The 23,628-nt window shown below is 43.0% G+C and overlaps 1 protein-coding gene across 1 annotated transcript in view; it reads left to right on the top strand.

Annotated features, from left to right (window-relative positions):
• cdh13 (cadherin 13, H-cadherin (heart)) overlaps window positions 1–20,912 on the top strand; it is a 402,884-nt gene extending 381,972 nt beyond the window's left edge. The window contains exons 12-14 of the mRNA XM_080875355.1: window positions 13,726–13,959; window positions 20,205–20,423; window positions 20,818–20,912. Of these exons, the coding sequence (XP_080731481.1) occupies window positions 13,726–13,959; window positions 20,205–20,423; window positions 20,818–20,828 (464 nt within the window). The 3' untranslated portion in view covers window positions 20,829–20,912. The remainder of the gene's footprint in view (window positions 1–13,725; window positions 13,960–20,204; window positions 20,424–20,817) is intronic.
• Window positions 20,913–23,628: the final 2,716 nt, after the last annotated feature.

The following is a 23,628-nucleotide window of genomic DNA, read 5'->3' as shown; positions in this document are numbered from 1 at the left end:
TGCCTCTCATCTTTGAGATATGATGAGGCCCTGATCGTACGAGACTTGTTTGTGAGAAGAAAGATGTTAAATGATATTCTGTATTTAACGGGGAATAAAAACTAAGAAGGCAATACGGGAGAAACATGAGCAGTCTTTTAGTCCCCCTTAGTACTCTCACTGCAATGTTTTAGATCAGCTGGAGGTTTTCCAGGGAGCTTTTAGAACAACCTGATGAGAATGAATCATAGTGGTCCAGCCTAAAACTAATAAATGTAGCATTTCAGCATCGCTCTGTGACAGCAGAGAAGAATTCCTGGTGGAGCAGCGGAGTAGTCCTGCTCCTGACTGAAAGACATTTTAGAATGAATGTATACATCATTTACAGCACTGGGGTCCACGCTGCAGCTCGATGCATTTGAATGAAGTTGTGTAAAAATGTGAGCCAGCGTGGACTCCGGCAGTCTCATCAGATGAAAGGAAATATGAAAATATAGCTGTGTGTGTGTGTGTGTGTGTGTGTGTGTGTGTGTGTGTGTGTGTGTGTGTGTGTGTGTGTGTGTGTGTGTGTGTGTGTGTGTGGCTCACTGCTGTGCAGTTAGTAATAAAGACTAAGGTTTTTCCTATTTTGCTGGAAGACACTGTAAAGTGATGGCGAACAGGTTTAACTAGATTAGTGTACAATTTTTCGGCACAGTAGACACTTCATATAATCACATAATTTTCAAATTCACTTCCCTCCCATGCTGGCCAGCCTGCTCTCATCTCCTCCCTATCTCATTTCAGATATTCCCTTCATTTATCTTTTCTTATTCTCTTCTATTACCTCGGTGTAGTCCACCTGTGAATTACTCTTCCTGCGTGTTTAGCGGCGGCGTGATATATTGTGACATTTTCCACTGAGCTATTCCTCATGCTACAGGCCTGCTCCCGACTTCTCTGCTTGTTGTTATTTGGTTTCCTTCGTGATTTGCTTTTATGTGGCTCGGGAAAAAAATATAATCATAACAACGTTACAGAACATCTTTAGCCAAGGGCATCATCCGCTGGTTGTTTGTACTTAAGCTGCCGTGGAACATAACAGTTATTCTAATGAGCAAAAGAAAAATAGCCAGACAAGAAGAGTCTTATTTCAGCTTTGTCCTTGGCAAACGCTACAAGTGGACCATTCTTTGCCTCTACAATTCACCACAATAAGAAGAACTGATCTCCTAGGCAAAAACGAAAATATAACTGCTTGTACTTTCTCCTCTTTGAATGTGTTGTGCTCTTCATCCTCGTCTCCTCTCATAAAACTTCATTGCTCTGACACATTTTCCCTCTAGAGAAAAGATGAAGTGCAAACAGATCACGGATTTTATTCTCACCATACCGTGCAGGGGCACAAATTGGTACATTTCAAAGCGCTGCTGGTCAAAGCCACGTTTTTCATTCGTCTTCTGCAGCCGTGGGAAGAAAAAGCGAGACAACAGAATAAAATATATACAGAGATAACAAAGTTGGACAGTCAGACAAAAAGAGAGCATTAGCCTAAAGCCAAAATGTTGGGAGCAAAAGAGTGTTTGGGGGTAGATGGAGACATATGAAGACAAAGAGATAGAGGGAGAGAAAAAAGCTTAGCTTGTTGCCTTTAGCTGTGGATTAGCCCTGACAGCCCCAGGAGTCAATCAGTCTGTTTGCTCCTCTCATCTCTGGACAGACTGGAGAATAACAAGGCTGTCTAAATGCCAGCCAGGGGCAGGTGGAGGTTTCAGAAATAGTGGTGGACGATGGTGCAAGAAAGCAAAGCCCGAAGAAAGAATATCAACTCGGAATTTCTTCAACTTGCGTCGTTCCTACGAAAAAAACTGCTCGGCGAGTTTTTGGCTGCTGCAGTTGAAATTCTGACAATTTGTAATACTGTATGTAAAAACTCTGTAATCAAACATTTACAGTCATTTATTATATCTGGTTGTAAAGTATTTAGTGTAACCTTTTTGTTTTGAGGCATTACTGCCTGAAAATGAGTTTAAAAAAGTTGTCTGGAGTCTCAGATGTTAATGACTGAGAGGTGCTTGACTTTGCAGCACGCTGTAAGTAAGCAGTTAGAGAGTTTTATAGGAAATCGCTGCCACAGCCCAGGAGACATTCTGCTAAATACAAAGAAATCTTATCAAGTGATATTCTCCTCACCTCCTCAATGGCCAGTTCTTTCTCAGCCTGTCTGATGCAGCTTACTGTTAGACGCAAACGACCAGGAAAGAAAGGTACTCAGAGAAGGTTCCCAGAGAATGATAGGAAGCTACGTCACGCCACCACCTATCAGAAGTCGTAATGATGTAAGCACAGCAGGGGTAGTGGCTGTGGGACGAACGGGTAGGAAACACTTTCACCTGTCCTTCAAGTTCAGACTGATATTTTACCGAAAGGCTGAAATGTCAGGTGTCAGAATTAAAACTCGTAATGATTTTTCTGTCTTTGCTCTGACACAGACACACTCTATGAAATCACCAAATATATTTGTTCCAACTTTAAGTTACTTGATTCTCTAAATATCTTTTAATGTGTTAGTATCCTCCAGTTTGTTTTCTTTGTGACCAATCTTAACGATGTCTGATACATTTTTGAAGATTATTCACATAATAACAGAAAGTATCCAGGTGCATCTCCAGGAAGTTATGCATCGGTGGTCGGGATCACCATAGCAACAGTCATTTGAAAGATCTCTAAGATAAGATAAGATAGAACTTTATTAATCCCTCGGGTGGGTTCCTCTGGGAAATTCGACTTCCAAAAAGCACAGCAACGACCGAAGTTACAGTTACAGAATTGTTATATATATATACATATATATACACACACACACACACACACACACACACACACATATAAATACAGAGACAAATATAAATAAAATATACAAAGGGGATAAATAGAATAAATAGGAATAAAAATAAAAATACAAGTGAATTGCACATTTCAAGTATTGAGTCTATTGCACTGTTGACTATTTACAAAAAGTATTGCACAAGGTATTGTACAGTGAGGTGAAGAGGCACTACAGCTTAGTTGTTCCCCCCTCCTTTGTCCTCCTGTCTCCCCTCCCTCTCCCCTCCAGGGAGGAGTTAAACAGTCTGATGGCGTGTGGGACAAAGGAGTTTTTAAGTCTGTTAGTTCTTGTCTTGGGGAGAAGCAACCTGTCACTGAACAGACTCTTCTGATTGTTTATGGCCGTGTGCAGAGGATGCCCAGCATTGTTCATAATGTCCATCAGTTTCTTTAATGTCCTTTTCTCTGCCACTGTCACCAGAGTGTCCAGCTTCATGCCGACCACAGAGCCAGCCCTCCTGATCAGTTTCTCCAGCCTGGATGAGTCCTCCTTTGCTGTGCTGCTCCCCCAGCACACCACAGCATAGAAAAGTACTCCAGCAACCACTGACTGGTAAAACATCCTCAGGAGCTTCCTGCAGATGTTAAAAGACCTCAGCCTCCTGAGGAAGTACAGTCGGCTTTGGGCTTTTTTATACAGGTGCTCTGTGTTGCATGACCAGTCCAGTTTATTGTCCACCCACAGCCCGAGGTACTTGTACTTGTTGACCACCTCCACCTCCTCCCCCTCTATCTGAACCGGCAGTGGACCTTCTCTGGACCTCCCGAAGTCCACAACCAGTTCCTTAGTCTTTGAGGTGTTGAGTTGCAGGTGGTTTGTGTGACTCCATGCGACAAAGTTTCTCACCAGACTTCTGTACTCCTCTTCCTGATCATCCCAGATACACCCCATGATGGCCGTGTCATCTGCAAACTTCTGAATGTGGCATAATTCAGAGTTGTAGCAGAAGTCAGAGGTGTACAGGGTGAAGAGAAGAGGGGACAGCACAGTTCCCTGTGGGGCTCCTGTGCTGCTGACCACTGTGTCAGACGTGATGTCCTTCAGCCTGACGTACTGTGGTCTGTCGGTGAGGTAGTCGGAGATCCAAGCCACCAGGCAGGGGTCCACCTCCATCCTGTTCAGTTTTTCCTGAAGCATACAGGGCCGGATGGTATTAAAGGCACTGGAAAAGTCAAGAAACAGGATCCTGACCGTGCCTTTTCCCCCATCCAGGTGTGAGTGGGCTCTGTGTAGGAGGTACAGGATGGCATCCTCCACTCCGACACCCGCCTTGTATGCAAACTGTAGTGGGTCCTGGGCATGTTGTGCCTGTGGTCGGAGGAAGTTGAGAAAGAGCCGCTCTAGAGTCTTCATAAGATGTGACGTCAGTGCCACCGGTCGGAAGTCATTCAGCTCATTGGGCCGGTTCTTTTTGGGGACCGGGACGATGCAGGATGTCTTCCATAGGGCGGGCACTCTCCCCAGTCGCAGACTGAGGTTGAAGACTCGTTGTAGCGGCTCCCCAAGTTCAGCAGCACACGCCTTTAGCATCCTAGGACACACCTTGTCTGGGCCTGCTGCCTTTCTGGGGCGAAGCTTCCTCAGTTGCCTCCTGACCTGATCCACTGTGACACTGGGAGATGTTTGGGAGGAGGGGAGGGGGGGAGATGTCTTGCTGCTGAGAGAGGGATTGGAGGAGGGGGGTGTCATGGTGTCAGGAAGGGGGGGAAGCGAGGGAGGCAGGAGAGTGGGGAGAGGACTCTGTAGTGAAGGTGAGGGTGAGGGTGGGGGGGTTGTGGGCTGGTCAAACCTGTTGAAGAAGTTGTTGAGTTCGTTTGCCTTCTCCACAGCCCCCCCCCCCACTGTGCTTTTCTTGGTGTTGTGGCCTGTGATGGTTTTCACACCATTCCAGACCTCCCTCATATTGTTCCTCTCCAACTTCTGCTCCACCTTCCTCCTGTAGGTGTCCTTTGCTTCCCTCAGGCAGCGTTTCACCTCCCGCTGTGCTGCTTTCATCTCCTCCTTCACTTTGCTCCTGAAAGCCTTCTTCTTCATGTTGAGGACAGCTTTGACTTCCTGTGTTACCCACGGTTTGTTATTAGGATAACACCGTACCGTCTTAGCAGGGGCGACCGTGTCCACACAAAAGTTGAGGTAGTCTGTAAGACAGTGTCGCCCCCTCTATGTCCTCACCATGTGGGCTCAGGAGCACATCCCAGTCTGTGGTGTCATAACAGTCTCTCAGAGCATCCTCCTTTTCTGGGGTCCATCTCCGGATGGAGCGCGTTGTGACAGGCTGCCTTTGGACGAGGGGTGTGTATTGTGGCTGTAGGTAAACCAGGTTGTGGTCTGACTTCCCTAGTGGGGGGAGGGGGGTGGCTCTGTATGCATCTCTCACATTAGCATACAGTAGGTCAATTGTCCTGTTGCTCCTTGTGGGACAATTCACAAACTGGTGAAAAGCAGCCAGAGTAGAATCCAGTGTGGCATGGTTAAAGTCTCCAGATATAATAATGAAAGCCTCGGGGTTTTGTGTCTGAAGTCTTGCTGTGACTGTGTGTATTTTCTCACAGGCTCTATCAGTTTGATGGAAGAATCCTAGAAAGGAAACGACGTGGAAATTAACGACAGGAAATCGGTAAACTGTGAGTGAAGCTGAAGTGACCGTTGGCGTGTAGGATTCACGGGAAGGTCAGCTTGCTTGGCTTTTTAGTTTAGCACCTCGTCCCGCGGTTACGCCGCTTACGCTGTCCCTCCTCTAGCATTAGTTTGGGGCGCTGTAGAGGACAGGGTCAAATGTTTTTTAAAAAGTGCAGATGGTTTCTTTCACTAACGTCATCCCAAATTTCTCATTGCTGTTGCCAAGTTGTTGAGCTAATTTTCCTATTGTTTCTATCTCAATAGAATTTCTAGCATTCATTGCATTCAATTATTCATTTTAAAATATTTGTTTTCAATAAATATTTACTTACAGAGCACCACCTTTACCATCTGTGCTGTCTGTCCTGGCATCATAAAAGTGATGCACAGGAGGTTTCACTGTTTCAGTCCTGTAAGAACATTCGGGTGGGTTTAACAGAAAGTTCCTGCAGTGATTGGTTAATGTCAACGATTCGCACGCCGAGCAGAAATCATCTCCTATTTGACACCAGAAGGCTGCACTGGATATTTGTGGTTCACTGAGTAGAGTTTATCTTGTGCGAGTGCAGAACTGCTACTTGAGTCGTCTGCCTGAAGTGGCTCCCAGGCATTGCTCTTTTATAATACCGAAGAGTTATTTTGATGGGGACAATTAGACCTAATCTCATTCGCTAATTAGTGTAATTCCTCAAACCAATTTATTAGAATCGATACCAACTTGTGTAAAGTTAATTTTAGCTTTACACTGTTACATTTTCCAGTGGAAATAATACATCATTAATCATCTCTTTTGCACAAAAACGACTCCTCAGGAGGAGGATAGGATAAGGAGGATATGCTCGTGTGAAAACTTTCTGACTTTATCCCAAACGAATTAAACCCAAAACAAAGGAGAGTAGTGCAAAAAATTAGAGCTGCAAAATAAAACAGTGCAGGGATTTTCCATTTGCATTCATTCCATTTTCCCAGTCTTGAAGATGCTAAAATAACAGAGCCTCAGAGGTGACCGGATTACATTAGATCTGACACGACTTCAACTTCTTGCAGCCATGCTGGGATTAAGTTTAACACCGCATAACAATGCGCCGAAATGACCACTGAGGGAAAAGGACTATAATAAAGACAAGTACACGGATCTGCAGCAATAAGACTCTCCTGATAAATACACACTCATTACTGTAGTGCTGCATTTAGTGTCACACTGTTGCTGTTTAAACAATTACTACACAGATTGCTGTTAACAGTATTGGTGATCTGCTAACTCTGCAGCAAAGCTGGGTCATATGTTTAATATCAGTGGTACTTTGGAACTGTAAATGCTATACCTGCTAAAATATATGCATGTTGCATGGAAAAAATTCACTATGCTTCTGCTTGAGCTACATCTGCACAGCCCAGTCTCACAGAGCCACAAGCATATCATTAAGGAGCATCGTCAATCGAAAGTTTGCCAATAATCCCTTCGAGTCTCCGAGAACTGACAAATAAATCTTCAGTCGAGACGCAACCGCTAACGTGCTTAACAATGCTTAATCACAGACAAGCTGCACTGCATCTCACATGAACTGCAGCATGTTAGAGGGCATAGGGACACAGACCTGAAACCGTCTACTGTTAAACACCAGCTATTTGCTGTGGCTGTTGTTTCATTACCCACCCAGACGGCCATTAAGACAGACAGTGTGTGTTAGGAATGCAGCAAATGCTAAAACAACAAAATAATTGAGTGAGTCACTCTGAGCACAATTCTTATTGGAGTTGGAGGAAGAGAGTCAAGTTTTAAATGATGCACGCACGCGCACACACACACACACACACACACACACACACACACACACACACACACACACACACACACACACACACACACACTAAGTGCACTAAGGATTACACTCAGAACCTGGGCTATGAGCACCTCTATCCTCATTTGCAATCTTGTTCTGATCGCGGCTCTGTCAGAGCTAGACGTTAGCATACTTGTACATGAGAATAAAGTGCTAAGTCGATGCAAACCAGGATATCCAGATGCATCCACAGAGTGGGTACTCAGTAATCTCACAAAATGTTGCATAGACTACATGCCTGCAATAAATGGTAAATGCAATTGTGCCACAAAATAAGGCGCACAATCTTTTATAAAATGACTTTAAAGCTCTAAAAGGGACCAGCACAAAAATTATGGTTTATATTAGAAGCCAAACAAAGCTGTTCAAATTCTTATGTTAGTATCCGATTGTTACGCCCCTCAAAGTGGCAGTGCAAGAGCGTCCAGCTGTTGCTAATTGACCACACCTGGGGAGGTGTGGATAAAGGCATACCTGAGGCACACTCTGGGAAGGCACAGCAGTCTTTGTCTTAGTGGTACCAGCTATTGTAGCTAACGTATTACCGTAATTGTCGGGCTATAAGCCGCTACTTTTTGCACAAGCTTTGAACCCTGCGGCTTTTAGTCAGGTGCGGCTTTTCTATGGATTGTCCATGATTTTTGTCATATCGTAAGACGATTTGTTTTGTGTGTTCCGCTGTTGTACGGCACTACGTTGCCTGGCGGAAGGATCGGGGTTCAAGAGTGGTATGTTAGTCACATGTCCGTCCGCCAGGCAACGTAGTGCCGTACGAAGTAGCGCGAAAAACAAACTTCAAAGTAGCGGTACGCGTTCAGCGGGAGGCGTGGATGATGAGCGGCGATAAACTTGCGAAAAGCAAGTTATGCTCAACTCCACCGGTGGATTCTGACAGCGTGGAAAAGTGTGAAAGCATCCACGATCACCAACGGATTTTGAAGGGCTGGACTGCTGCATGATGGAGAGGAGGACACCGCCACGGCCCTTCAGAGGGTGTTCGACTCTGACACTGACAACAAGGATTTCTTTGGTTTTGAAAGTGACAACGAAGGAAAGGAGCTAAGAGTGGATGACGAAGCCATCCTGAGCCTGTTCGTATCCGACACTGGAGGAGAGGACTTTGGTGGTTTTAGTGCGCAGGAAGAAGAGAAAGATGGTGGTGAATGACTGACTTTTCTTCTTGTTAAAGCCGTGTCACTGCACCTGAGCCTAAAAGGTAGTCCGAATCTATTTTTCTGGTGTGCTGTAGGCTACTGTTATGTACTACATGTGCAAATATGTACCCATAACTTGTTTTTCAAAATATTAATAAAAGTGATGTCTCCAAACAGCCATCTCTTTCCTGACAATTCCCTTTGTGCATATTCTCTTACATATGATAAGTCAACATTGAAACACCTGCGGCTTTTGGTCAGGTGCGGCTAATGTATGTACAAAACAGGATTTTCCCCTGATTTTAGCTTGTGCGGCTAATATTCAGGTGCGCTTTGTAGTCCGGGAAATACGGTATATCACTTAAAATAAAACCTTCTCTCTGGGAAATCTGGTGTTAGTCTCCAGATTTATGCTGGGCTTTTGAGCCGGGTCGTAACAGCAGTTGAGAGTAAAAGCAGCCACAGCCTTTGCAATGCTGTAAACTGTAAAACCAGAGTACCCAGACATGCAGACATGGGGAGAACATGCAGATCTAACTGTATCTAGTTATAAAAAGGGAAATTACCTATAGAGACTTACACTGTAAGCCATGTTTATTGCATGAAAATACCCAAATTTTGAGGTCGACAGTTTCAAACGAATGAGGAATCACAGTTTTTGGCACTTTTGTGTCGGTTTTCTCTTGTACATCTAAATAAAAAACTCATGAAAACTCATCTTTTTTCTCTTTTAAAGCAAACGATGCTTTACCTACTTTATTCATTATGTTCTTTGTAGTGCCAGACACGTAGAGAACAGGGTGCACGCCGTAGATCCATAAATTACCTGTCTCCTTCACAAACTTACGCTGTGTTCAAAGAGAACTTTCCTAACAAAGTAGTGTGAAGCAGGGGCCAGCAGACAAGCTCCATTAATGTCGAGGCAGGCCGATGATGACATAGCCACGATGCGACGGCGATAAGGAGGAGCAGGAGAAGAGAAGAGCAGAGAAATAGAGTGATTAGGTGTGGGGAGTATTCATTTAGGAAGACAAACAGCTTCATTTAAAGTTAGCCAAGCACAGAGGCACCCTCTCCCACTACAAATAGGTTGAAATTTGCATTTTTTTTCCTCTGACGGAGGATCCGAGCCCTCGCTCTCTTGGTCTCGCGTCTCAAGTGATAATAGATTATCTAGGGTCTCGCCTGAAGAGCTACTGTCTTTGATTTGCTTTTGAACACATTTTCTGTCTGCTTCTGCTCAAGTAATTCCTCTCCACTCTTGATCTGCTGCTGATATTGTCACAGCAATACTTATCTGTGGTATATAAGGGCTGTTTTCTGTTTCATTCCTTGACTGCATGCAGAAAGGGAACCGAGTGCAGCGTTTGCAGTCATTTCACGATTATTAAACAGAAGAAATGCCACACTCGCTACCATTACATTTGATTTCTCCATATCTCTTGCAATCACGATCCAGTGATGGTTTTACAGCTGAGAATGAAATTAAAGTTTTGAGCTTAGCGAACACATCGCGATGATTATCTGCTAAACACTCCCAGCAGTTGTAGATGTCATTTTTCCTGCAGACTGCCAGGAAAGAATCTCGTGCAGAAAACGTTTTAGTCTCCTGTCCTCTTTCACCTGCTGCAACCAGCTGGAATTTTTAGAGATAGAGTCACAAGTAGATGCACTTACAGATCACTTCTACTTTTATTCAGGTACAGTGAGAATATTTAAGCTCTACTGACCCAGTGCATGTGGGTTTGTGGGAATGCAAGCACAGCCTTTTGTGTCTATGCAGATGGGTGGGTGTCTTCATGGTGCACGGGGAGTTGGATTACCGCCATTATCCTAGAAAATCAGCACCTCTACAAGCCTTGAAGGTTTCACTGCACTTCACATTCAATACAGTCATGCATTTGCACGAATTCTAAATATTTAGCACTTGGATACTTGCCTCCTTTGCCCTGCCAGAGGGATTTAGTAGCCTGGGCAACACGGCTCCTCTTTAAGGGTTTTCATGTGAATAAAAAGCCTGGAGATGGGAAATTTTTCATTTGATTTATTTTTAGGTGTACTTGACATTTCTGTTATTCATTTATGGAAATTCTTTTTACTGCCCAGCTTTGGAGCATGTTTTGCAGACAGAATATTCCAGCATGACGTGCACGTTACTCGTGCATTCATTTCTAAATGCAGATGAAAACTGTTTAAAGTTAGTGTTGTAGTGTTTGGTATAGTTACACATTAAATCTGCTCGTTTAGGAAAGAGGCGCCATTAAAGTGTTGTTATTCAAAATCATCAAATTAAACAATCTTATAGTCACAAGTTGTATATTTTTTTGATACATTTGTCTCTATGATCTAGTAGGAATGAACAAGACTGCACCAAATATTTTATTTTTAACTAAATTTATACAAGTTACTGAATAAATCATTCAAAAAACAGCATTGAATGGACCTTTTATAACCGCAGGGTTTTCGGCGTGTCTTAGTTTGGGTCTCATAATGTTTCAGTATTTCAAACATTTCATTATAAATAGCATGAACTTCACCGAGCCTCTTCTCTTATTAAAATAGTTTCTGCAAATTCCACAACAAATGAAACAGGATCTGTCTCAAGAATTGCTCACTGAATGAAGCATTCAAGAAAATAATAATAAATGTCATTTTTAGGGAAATTATTATCTTTACATATTCTTTATGAAGTTATTAGAGTTCTGAGGGACGTCTGAAAAGCAGAAAGCTGCCTTGAAGCCTAAATGACTGACGAACACTGAGCATCATCAAAGTCTATCCCAACTCTGGACTTTACATGTTGTAGCTAAACATCAGTCACATGAATGTCAGTATGGATGTGGAATAGGCCTTATGTTATGCTCACAGTGCTAGTGGGGATCACACGGTTGTTAGTGGAGGCACCACTTGCTGAAACACAGTAGTTGCAGGATTGGCTAATAAGCGTCCAGAGCAGCGTTTGGCTGAGAGACTGCTCGACAACATGGTTTAAAACAGGAAGATCTTTAATGGCATCAACCTTGTTAATTCTAAGTGTGCTGTGTTTGAAGTTGGCTAATCCTGCTAAACTTATTCTGTAAATGATATGCTGATGTATGCGCATTATGCAAGAATTCTCTGCACGAGGATAAAATGCAAAAGAGAAGAAACCCCACTATTGCACAAACGGATCAATAGTTCCTTATCAGGAGTTTGAAGTTGTAATAACATTTATACTGCCTCTATAAAATTACCCATTTATTGCATTATCTACTATTCCTTGACTTCTATAGATAACCTATTTAAATCCCATGACTTTAGCTTGTGGAATACACTTAAGAGGATTCTGCAGCATCTGAGAAATTCCACTGGGATCCATGTAGAGTAGGAAAGAATTATGGGAGAAGAGCTATAAGACCCACATGAAAGAAAAGAGACGGGATTTCATCTCAGACCAACGAGGGGCAAAGATTTATTTTCAGATTTATCTAAAAAAAAAAGAATAATACCTGTCCTGTGATACATATACATGACAGCGTAGATACTCACTAATGCCATACAAGACATCTTACTGAGAGACCAGAAATAAACTCTCCACCACGTAGTCCGAGTTAGCGCAGTTAACGTTGTTTCAGGTCAAGTATTTTGTGAATGCATGTTTGAGGACGCGGCCGCCACCTCATCCACCTAACACATGACCACGCAGTAATATTTGTCCATATTAAACAAACCAAAAAACTGAATGTCAGTATCTATATCTGTCTGTACAAGTTGATAGTAATTAAGTGTTGCTTCCATATCCACCTGTACAAGCCAGTTCTGGATCATGTATGAATTTAGGGTAAGAGTTATTTATCAGTCCCGACCATGTTGGAGCCTGTAGCTTAAAACACTAAATCAAATGCACCATTAAAACCATACATATACATAATGTTTTGAATGTGATTGGTCATTAGCTCAGTATAAGACACACTTTCTGAGAGAAACAGTTTTCGCTTCAGTGTCATTAAAATGTAAGAACCAAGTGGATATTCACGTTTTACAATATTTAATCTTAAAGCGAGTCAGCTACAAGATGAAAGAATCAGCCAGAAACGATGCTTTTTAATGAAATTACAGTAGCCAACATGATTCTAGCAACATTGTTCCAACTAGTAGCCCTTTTCTCATTGACTTGCCACAGTAGGAAAAGCACAGGCTGAATTAATGATGTCCCAGTTTCATTAGGTGTCCCAGTAAGCTATGACAGTGAACCAGCATGTACCTTCCTAATGAAATGTGGCCGTCATTAATACACCTGTTCGTCCCACGCTGTGACAACTGAAAATGTACACCGGTGGAATAAGACTCCATCGTTTGTGTTTCTCTTTCAAGAATCCAGTTGTTTTTCATATTAATACGAGCAGCGTATTAAAAAATGAACTTTCACCTAATCAGCATTTCGCAGCTGTAACATTTCCTGCTCGGTGTGTGCAGCTTTTTTGCAAAGCCACTGTAAAAACCCAGACTGGGTTTCATTCCAGCATCACTTGACATTTATTGTGCATATATCTCGACTTGTTTTTATCCCCTCTCTGCCCTAAATTGTCTGCAAATATATATTTTTTTAGCTGGAAAAGGTGGAAGGGACCCATTTTCCAATTACAGATCTTGTCTTTAGGTGTTAATTGCTGACTGACCTCTGGAGCTGTTATTGGATGCCATGCAGGTTTTTTAATAACCTCTAATCGCAGTGAAACAGAGAGCCATAATAGAGAAGTGCCAAGGTGCTTTTTAACACAGCATCCTTCAATAAGGTGTAATCTCATCCAAACACAGAAGCCAGCTGAATGCCAAGTCAGAATGCTCTTTTGCAAAACACGAGCCGCTGTGATTCATGCTCTTCCGGTACCCAATCGACACTCCGTTTTCTATTGTTTGGGTTAAATTAGGTCAGCTAAGCAGCGTGGATCTTATTAAGAGTAGTGCTGTTTTGGTTCGGGGCGTTTGTCGGGGGGGTTTCTTTTGATTTTTTTACATTCCCAGTGAACATGTTTTAACTTGGCAGAATGAAAAAAACACTAAAAGCAGAATTTACTCCAGAGTAAATAATGACTAGCCCGTGTTTTACTGCAGCCACACTGTATTATTGCTCCTTTCACATCTGTCCAGATCATTGCATTTCACATTGTCCACATGCTCAGGAGCATCCAGGCCTACAGAAGTGCACTAAATCTTGCAAAGGGAATTAGCTCCCATGTCTTTCCTTTTCTCATACGTGTATGTTTTCATCTGTTTCCAGGCACTCCTCCAGCCACAGGTACCGGCACTTTGATCATTCACCTGGAAGACTACAATGATAACGCGCCGTACGTCTTACCATTGGTAGCGCGAGTGTGCGAGGACACCTACGATGTGACTGTTGCTGTAGTTGGGGGCTGGGACAAGGACCTCCCACCCAATGCTGCACCCTTTAAAATAGAACTGGGAACACAGCCTGACCTGGACAAAACATGGAATGTTACCCGGGTTAACTGTAAGTATTTCATTTTAAGATGAGATTCGTCCGCCTGTATGCAGGACTAACCTGAACTGTGTCAGGCTAGCCTCTTCTCATGCCCAGAGCATCGAGTAGTGCTGTTCTATCAAAGCCACCAGTCTCTCAGAACTACACGCAGAGTGTCACCAAACAGGTAAAGTTAGGATTTAGTGGGAATTTGCAGTGTGGGACAGGCTATGCAGAAAACCTGCACTGAGAGATACTGACTACAAACTATTATATGTGCAAACTGTCGCTCTACTTCAGGTTAAAGGTGTCACACAGATCATGAATGCAATTTCCCGCCATCCACAAAGCGCAAATACAATAAGAAGTCATTGAAGCTAAATTCAGTTTTCCTATTGAAATAACATTAAAACTGCAGTTTAATTGAATTTACCTTGATTTAAATTAAAATGATGGCTTGTTAGCCTTCATTCACAGTGTTTAAAATGACAATGATGCTAATTATCTTTGTGTTTCAGTTGGGATTTATACAGTATTTAGCAAAAGTGAGCAAAATTGGATTAGGTTTAACTATTTACATGGAAATATGAGGCAAAAACCAAGTTTGTACAATTCTACCAAGCTTGATGGTCAATGCTTGGTGTGTCCGCCGTTATTCTTCAGTATAACAAACTGTTGTAATTTATCGAAGCAGTCTTTGGGAACAGTTCTCTGTGCTTCTAAAAGAACAAGAATCCAGAGCTCTGGATGTTGGATGCCTTTTGTTCTCTGTCGGGATCTGTGGAGGCCAAACCATAACTGATAGAAAAGCACAAAGTGGAGTAGTATCCACGTATGCTTTTGCTGCTGTGGCAGTATGTTTGGATTTCATGCTGAAATAAACCAGAAACCTTTCAGATGGTATTTGATTGTTGATCAGATGTTTAAATGCAGGACTTATAGATGTAGACAGTAAACGGACTTTTAGGTGCTTACTAACTAGCATTCACACTGCGATGGATCAGAGAGCAACGTAGAGTTAATATATTACCCAAGCATAGTTGCATGCAGACTAGGAGGAGAACCACCAACCTGCTCTGCCTCCTGAGCTACAGCATTCAAAAGGTGGCTGTAAATATACATTTTCAATGTCTGGGGTTGATGTTATGAAGTTATCTAATTGTGCTCAGTTAGAGTCTTTTCCTAAATCTACCAAGTGATTTTGTGAGTGTAAAAAAACCCCCAAAACATGCAACACACTTACAATAAGAAGTGAAGCACACTCCTGACGAAACATCTCCTTTCTCTTCATTCAGACTTTGATTCTTTCAAATAGGACCGTTGTGCATCCTCATCTGCAGTTACGTCTACCAGTGTCAAAGGAGCAATGCTAAATGACACTTTGTGTTCATATATGCCGAGTCTGCAGTATCTAATAGAAGTGCAGTGTTTGAAAGAGAGCGCACAACTCAGATACCATAATTGAGTTTACATAACAAAAAACTGGTTCTCCTAATGAAATATTAAGAGTCAAATATGACGATATGGATTAGTATTTGTATACCTCTTTCCTGGTCTTACGATGCAAAGTCCTTTGACTTGAAACTATACTCACCTCTTTATGTAGCCCTACATCTACAATTATTACCAATCAAGAGTCATTATTATTCTAATATGCATGTCTTTGGACTGTGGGCGGACAGAGCACTGTAGGAAACCCCACTCACACAGTGGGAGAGTCAACATACTCCACACAGCAAGCCCATAGCCACCTCATGACCTTAACAGACTGACAGTCACTTTTCTCTTTTTTTGCATGCTGGTTTCTCTTTCTCAGGAGGTTTAAAGCACTTTCCACTGAGCCCGGGGAATCTAGAAGTTTAAAGGAAAATCTGAGAGAAGTGTTACAGAAAACTGGTACTCTGGAATCAGCTTCATGTCGAAAATGTTTAAGGGTCAATTCATCCAAGTACAATTTGATACCCTGTCACACAGTGTTGATTTGGACTGTCCAGAATAGTGGAGCAGTCATAACTGGAGAGATTCCTACAGATCACATGATAAGGATGAGGAGAAAAACGATGCGCCGAGGAAAGCGGAGATGAGGCTAGACAGACAACCAAGACATTGAATCAGGGTTGCATGACCGACAGTGCTGTCTGTGTTTGTTTGAGTGACAGACCAGAGCTAAAACCTGCCCAGAGGTATTAGCTGTGACTGACAGCGGAAGAGGGGGGTACAGACACTCCTCAATCAGCACCGCTGGAAGAGACAGATAGGGCCAGCAGAGAAAGAACCCATTCCCAGTGAAAGAGACTGGCGCTGTGCTCATCTCAGCTGCGTCCCTCTGTGTGCTTCTGTTTGTGTGCACGCAGCACCAGGAGAGCTCGTGGCTCTGCCCCAACAGTACATCTCAGTGTAAGAACAGCTGGAAGTTTTTATGTGGAGGGGTCGTGACAATACACGCAGACAAATGCAATTACAATTAAAAGCTCGCAGAGATATTATGGAACATCTTTCTGTATTCCTCACTTTAAATTTCTCTTTTAAAGTGTTCTGATGGAAGTCAGTAAAAGTTGTGCAACTTAACTTCATCATCAAGGCTGTCTACAGTCAGCAAGGATCAAAACGCTAACAGACTAAAATAAGTTTTCTGCTTGAATCCAGCACACGGACAATCTGCAAACCTTGAAGTTCTTTAATGGTCTTTTCGATATTCTTCGGCAAGTTCAGCGCGTGTGGAAAGTGTTGAGGGCTGATATCAGTATGGATTTGTATGTCTGAAATTATGAACAGTGGCTGCAGCAAGTGCACAGCTGCTGTTATCCCAGGGGGGGGAAACACATATCAGTCAGCCACCACCTGTGCTGCTTAGAGCCACACTTTGGCCCGATCCCTCCCTTTCCCGTCCTTTCTTCGTTCTGCGGCGTAGCATCGTGTGTTAAAACTGTTTATCCTTCTATATGCTTCATAGCTGATAATTAGCTGACACATAAACAAAGTAGGTGGGAAGTGCACGAACTTCCTTCTTTGTACTTTTAAAAATACTCTCAGAAATAAAGGCTGGAAGGTCCTGGATTCATTTAGGACGTGGGTGGGGGGCAAAAAAAGAAGGCAGGCTGCTGATCTTATGATTGAACAATAATTAATTGTAAAGTGTAAAAGATGGACAAAGCTACGATGTGATGAGTCAACAGACGTAGACCAAAAAAATGGTAAATGGTAAATGGCCTGTATTTATACAGCGCTTTACTAGTCCCTAAGAACCCCAAAGCGCTTTACATATCCAGTCATCCACACATTCACACACTGGTGATGGCAGCTACATTGTAGCCACAGCCACCCTGGGGCGCACTGACAGAGGCGAGGCTGCCGGACACTGGCGCCACCACCAGTAGGCAAGGGGTAAAGTGTCTTGCCCATGGACACAACGACCGAGACTGTTCAAGCCGGGGCTCGAACCGGCAACCTTCCGGATGTCTTGTTTTTTGTTTTTGTCAGTGATTTGTCAAAAAATAAATTCAGATTCTTTTTTCTCTAATGAGAAATATAACTGACAAGATGAACGTCACATTGTATCCAGAGAGATTTAAAACTATCACCTGAACGAATAAACTCATCAAGAAAGTGCTGCTGAGGTCAGCCAAAGTTTTCTTATAGAATTTAATTTGACTTGATTTCTTTTTCCAACCACAAGAGAAGAAACAGAATGTAGATTTATGGCACCTGGATGCCGGCTTTGCTTTTCAGACCTAGAAGTGATGTCCACACTAGACACAAAATAATCTCTAAGAGATACGAGTTAATAAAGTTTCCATTGGGAACTGCAGCGGCGTGTCAGCTGTGGTGATAAAGACAGAGAGCTCAGCATTAGAACATTTCAGTCCTCTGTTTTATATTTACCTGCTTTTTCTCAGAGTTGATGGAAATGACTCATAAGAATGTAGGACAAGGGCACATGCTCACCTACCTCCAGGATCTATGATGTGGGCTTACAGCATTATTATTTTGAAGAGGATAACCTAAAGCATGGACAAGAGCTGCAGTCATGCACATGAACAAATGCAATTGATCAAATTCATACAAAACCAACCCAGAATCTCAAAGTGAATCCCCAAACACTGCTGTCCCAAGAGACACTTTAAGATGACTGTTAGACTCGGGGTTTTTTGGGCTCCATAGTCCACAACAACAACTTCACTACTGCCCTAATTGGAAGCATTCGAACCTTCAATGCCCTAAAAACTAGATAAAAGATGAACGAGACTTCAGAGCTCTAAAGAAAAGCAACATAATAATAATAATTCTTCCTCCTCACACTGCTGTGGCACTCACAGTCACCAAACCACAACCCAAATGAGTACTTGTGAGAGATTTGAATGTTGCACCACTATAACTACCATTGTTCAGTCAAGGAAATAAACATCTTCTGGCTTAGTTCATAAAACTGTGTTCAGTTTTACATAATGTCACGATCAGCTGTGTGTCAGGACTCGAACACGAAAAGGTAAAGTCAAAGCGGCCGCTTTATTGGCTGGAAAACTAACATCAAATACAAAACTAAACTGGGAACAAGAAACTCTAGAAAACAAACCAGGAACTGAGAACTAGAAGTTGGAACACGGAGGGAAAACAGCATAGTGAGGGTGCGACGCGACAAAGGGCAGCGGAGAACACAGCGCTTAAATACACAAGAATGGGAAACACAGCTGGGACTAATCCAACATAATGAGATGAGAGGAAAGCAATCACAGGACGATCACAGGACGTGAGACTACCAAAGTAAAACAGGAAACACAAGACAAGCACGGAGATGCAGACTTGACCAGGAGGCACGGCTGACAGGGAACCCACAGGAGAAGCACGAGCACAAAGGCTGTATCCCAATTCAGGGTCTGCAGCCTCAACGGTCCTCAAGGGCCGCGTACTCAAAGACCGCTAAGGCCGGAAGTGCGAGGCTTGTGAAGTGGGACGGTCTAGCCTCCGTCGCGCTGCCCAGGTTGCCTAGCAACCATGATACTAACAGCTGGAAACGTGTCATACAGCTTTGTTTGACAGAGATGAAGGAGAAAACCTTTTGTTCATTTGTTTGTTTCTACATGAGCTTTGATCATTCTCTGATTAAGCTCAGCTATTGGACGGCGTATATTTTAAAGTAAAGGCTTTAAAACCAAGTTAGTACAAACGTCACTAACGTCACATGACTTTGTCGACATGTGACCAACAGTAATGTTTTCATGTTCTTCGTTATTAAACATTTGCACATAAATAAGTGACATAATATTCAGTACTTAAAGTTCACTCTTCGGGCGCCCCTCATCCGCCGTTTTTTTTCTGCAAAATTATCCACACCCACCGCCGCGCTATGCATTCTGGGATATGTTGGGCCACAAAGTCTACACCGCCACGTCCTTAAAATTCAGGGAAATGAAGGACGCATCTGAGGGCCGCATTTCGAGCAGCCTTCGAATTGGGACAGCCTTCGTCGCGTCGCTGTGACGTAATCGGCCTTAAAATGCGGCCTTTAAGGCTGCAGACCCTGAGTTGGGATACAGCCAGAGAGTTTGAGACAGGAAAGGTGTAGCACAGGAGAGGCAAAGAAACTCAAACACAACCAGACACTAACAGAAACAAACAATATTAATAAGCAAAAACCAAACACTGAGTCACAGGACTCGTGACAGGTCATTTATTACCAGGAAGGTTTCCTGTAATTTTTCACAAATCTGAGTAGAGGGAGCAACAAGTCCTGCTGTGTCTGTACAGAGGAAGACCTCGAGGTGTTTACAGCCACCCGAATGTTCACATAGTCATTCATGTACAAATCAGAGTGTGATGAAACATATCGATCTGCGGGGGGTTTGTGTGAAGAATGACCTCAGTATTTCTGACGTTTATTGCCTTATAACGTTATTTTGAGCACTGAGTTAAATGACAGATTTTCTAAGTAAACACAATTTGCCTGTTTTAGAGCTCTCAGCTCTGGCAGACAGGTGAAATGTGTTGGCATGCATATTGTGACACATTTCAGCATGAAGTGCACCAGTTTCAGTATGTTCTGTCGTGTCTCTGGAGAAATTTTAAAGTATGATGCAACAAAATGTAATGAATCTGATGCAACTTAAATGGTGGCAATTTCCATTGCTTCAGTTGTCAGGAATGCCTTTGCACCTGCTTACTTTGTGTTTGTTGCACACACACATGTTTAGTTGTGCTTTGCAAAGGAGCTCACTGTTTATGTAGAGAAGATGGACGTAACTTTGAACCCCGTCCAATGTTTTCTTTGTCTTCCGCAGCGACGCACTCACAAATCAGGCTTCTGCGCAGTCTGAAGAAAGACAACTACCAACTCCCGCTGCTCATCACGGACTCAGGGGTACCCCCTTTGTCCAATAATACAGAGGTCAAGGTTCAGGTTTGCATCTGTAATAAGAACCGGATGCACTGCAGCTCGGCCCACTCCCATCGTGCCAGGTTTCTTGTGCCGCTCGCAACACTCCTGCTCACCTTACTCTGTAAGTACATCGCAACCAACTCCCACAACAACAGAAAACTCTGGTTTTTTGTGTGTTTTTTATTTTCTCCTCAGTTCAAAAGTGAATTCCTGCCGATTCCAGTACAGACTCGGGTACAAAATCAATGCAGACAAACATGGAGCATCATTTTATTTAGGATCAAAGCAGTTTTTGCACTTATGTTCACGTGTAAAGAAAAAGGATTTGAATTCTTTGCCTGGGAAGAATACATCATTTAATTCAAGATGCACAAGTGTGTCTTGTACATTTTATGTTTCTATATTTCCTGCCTACAAGCCTAAGGCGCTCCCAAGGAAGTCAAACTTGAATTTACTCTAAATATCTCATTTAAGCCAAGTGATGGTATGAATAATTCAGCCTTCTCCATTTACAGCACGTTTGTAATGGAGGACATCCAACAGCTAGTTTGGTGAGAAGAAAACTCATTTGCATCTTTAAGGCCCCAGATCCCGTTCTCGCTCTGTCTGGGCTTGTTCTCTGTAGTTTATAGGCGAGCTCGCTGTATGCCGGCGGCTGTCTACAGCAGGAGGGATGGTGACGGAGTAAAGCGAGAGAAGGAGATGATGAGGAATGAGAGGGTAAAAAAAAATAATGTGATGGATGGGAGGAACAGAGAAGGAATTTCATTTCAGCGCTGAAAGATGGGTAGCTGTAATTATTCCATCTTTGTTCTGCTAATTTGTGTTTGACTGTAAAATGTTTTACTTCTGATCGTGCGACAAATCACAGCCATCCTTCCCTTTGTCCTCCCAGCTCTCTTCCCTGTCTTCTTCTACTGATCTTAACATCTTTCCTCCCTTTTTCTCATCTCCTGTCAGTCCTGTCAAACTCTCTTCCTTCAGCCTCCTCTGCCACAGTTTTTTTGTACCACTTGTCTTGTGCTTCTCTGTTTAGCCGCATTTCCCCCATAATCCTTTGCTTGTGGGCAACATCTCTGCTGTTCTTTTTCTAGCTTCTAGTATGACTCAGCGATCTTCCTATGGCTATAGATCAATCTGTCTATGGATGCATGTCTTTTCTCTGAATGCTCACTCCTAACAGATAACTGTTACGTGTTACAGAAAGCATTGTTTGAAGTGGCGCCTGCGCCCACTCTTCATCTTCTTCTGATTCAGCTACGTGCACTCAGTTACCTGCAACTTCTTCAGCTCGTGATTCACAGGACACAAAGTATTAAATTAAAATGACGGCGTGTAGCAAGCAGCGGCATAAGCACACCGCACGACAGCGTTGATAGGCCATTAGTCGCGGTTTCGCTGCGACACACTAATCACAAGCTGATGCTGCATCAGCGTTCAAGGACAAACAGCCACCTCTTGGAAAGTTTTATGGCAGTGATCCTGAGACTATCCCAGCTGGAGCAGTCAGGTAGCTTTTCACAGACTCCTTTTCAGACGCAGCTTCCTATACGGGGTTTCCATGGTAGCGCAAACATGTGTCTGAACTCGAAAGCCTTCTAATTGGTTGACATGCCAAAGATGATGTTAAGAGAGTCTTTGCCACAGATGTCCTTTTTGCACTGAACGACAGTAGCCTTCATTACTCTACTGTAACTAGTGCAGTGATAGACAGTGGCATTCATTAACCAAATAGCTTCTCCAGAACACGGATTCTTGGATGCTTGTTCCGGAGGCTGTGCACATCCGTTCGTTTGGCCCGGAGTACGTTTGTGTAGTCAGAACGCACGTTGCAGACGGTGGAGTTACCCCGAAGCTGAAGGTTGAAGATTACAGACAGAGAGGAAACAAGAAAAGTGTGTGTGTGTGTGTCTGTATCTCTACTGGGAATCTGAGACAGTATTACAGCTCAGCAGCAGAGGTTCACCAATTCAGACACAGAACATCTCCACAGACACACACACACACTGCGGGAGCTCAGAGAGATGACTTCTGCTCAAGCTCATCACACAGACCTGTGCTGGGGGACAGATAGAGGGGGCTGATCGCTGCAGTGTGTAGTCAGATAGTCTGACAGAGAGGCAGAGAGTATCCTGTTCCAATTCCCTTATCTCCAAACTGAACTCTGACCCCGAAAGAGAGAGATGAGGGGAAGAAAAATGAAAAGAGCCAGAGGGGGAAGGATGGGGAAAGGAGAAGAAAGCAGTGTGCAGATTAAACTCTTTGTTTTTTGCTCGCTGGGCTACAGGCATGCAGAATGCATGGCCAGCACAACAGCTATCTTAATTCTTCTTTCCTTGTATCTGTAGCTCTCCTCACTCATCCTCCTTCTCTCTTAATCCCCAACTATGTCTACTAAATTTTTAATCTTTAAAATAATTGGCATCCACAAATCATTTCTTCAGGTAAAGCACGTGCGGTTATGTCAGTGAACATAACAGGGAAGTGTCTATATTAAATATGTCTGCAATCTGTTTACTGCCTGGAAAATGTTTATGCTGGGGGAATTGGCAGACATGTTTCTTTTTTTTCCCCCCATTATCTTCATTTGCGGACTTTATTTATGGCTATGTTTAGAATGACGGAAGTCTTCGTTAAACATTGAAAAGGCAAGCCGAGGCAGGAGACACAGAATAATTAAAATGCTTCCCTTAACTGGGCATTCTTGATTTTCAAGCTAGTGTTTTCTGTAGAGCGGCCCAATCAGATGTCGCCATTATGTCAAAGCCTCTTGCACACACACAAGTTGTCCTTCAGCGCTACGATACACCATCTTCTACCTTTCCAGCCTCCTAATGTCTCTATAAAACAAGATTTTTGTCTTCCTGTTTCCGAGGCATAAAGCAGGACTGCTAAAGGACACCTTGTGCTCATCATCTATTTAATTTTTTAAGACTCTATATTTGTCAAAATAATAAATATGTGAGACCATCTCCTCAGCATGTGTAGAGGAGACTATTATTAGACTTTTATTAAAGGCTTATAGTCGTGTTTTAAGGCTGAGTAACCTCTAACAGCCATGCCAACACAGAAAATGAACATTGGTGTCTCCACCTTTAGATGGAACTCATTAAATTTGTTAGGAAGCTTCTAGGAAATGCAGCTTCCCAACAAATGTTTAACTATGTAAACTATGGTTAAGAGAAGTGTACCTGTGTGCTATCTTTACTGCATCCAATGGAAACACTACTGGACAGTTTCCCTAAAGAAATGCAATGCAAATAACTAGCAGGCAGCAGAAAACTTGTTTCATTCCTGTGATGAGGAGTCAACTTTCCATGTCACAC

The sequence above is a fragment of the Rhamphochromis sp. 'chilingali' genome (genome assembly GCF_963969265.1).
Source record: "Rhamphochromis sp. 'chilingali' genome assembly, chromosome: 2".
In the NCBI taxonomy this organism is placed as follows: Eukaryota; Metazoa; Chordata; class Actinopteri; order Cichliformes; family Cichlidae; genus Rhamphochromis; species Rhamphochromis sp. 'chilingali'.
The sequence above is the reverse complement of the archived record's forward strand: the minus strand, read 5'-3'. Positions and strand labels throughout refer to the sequence as shown.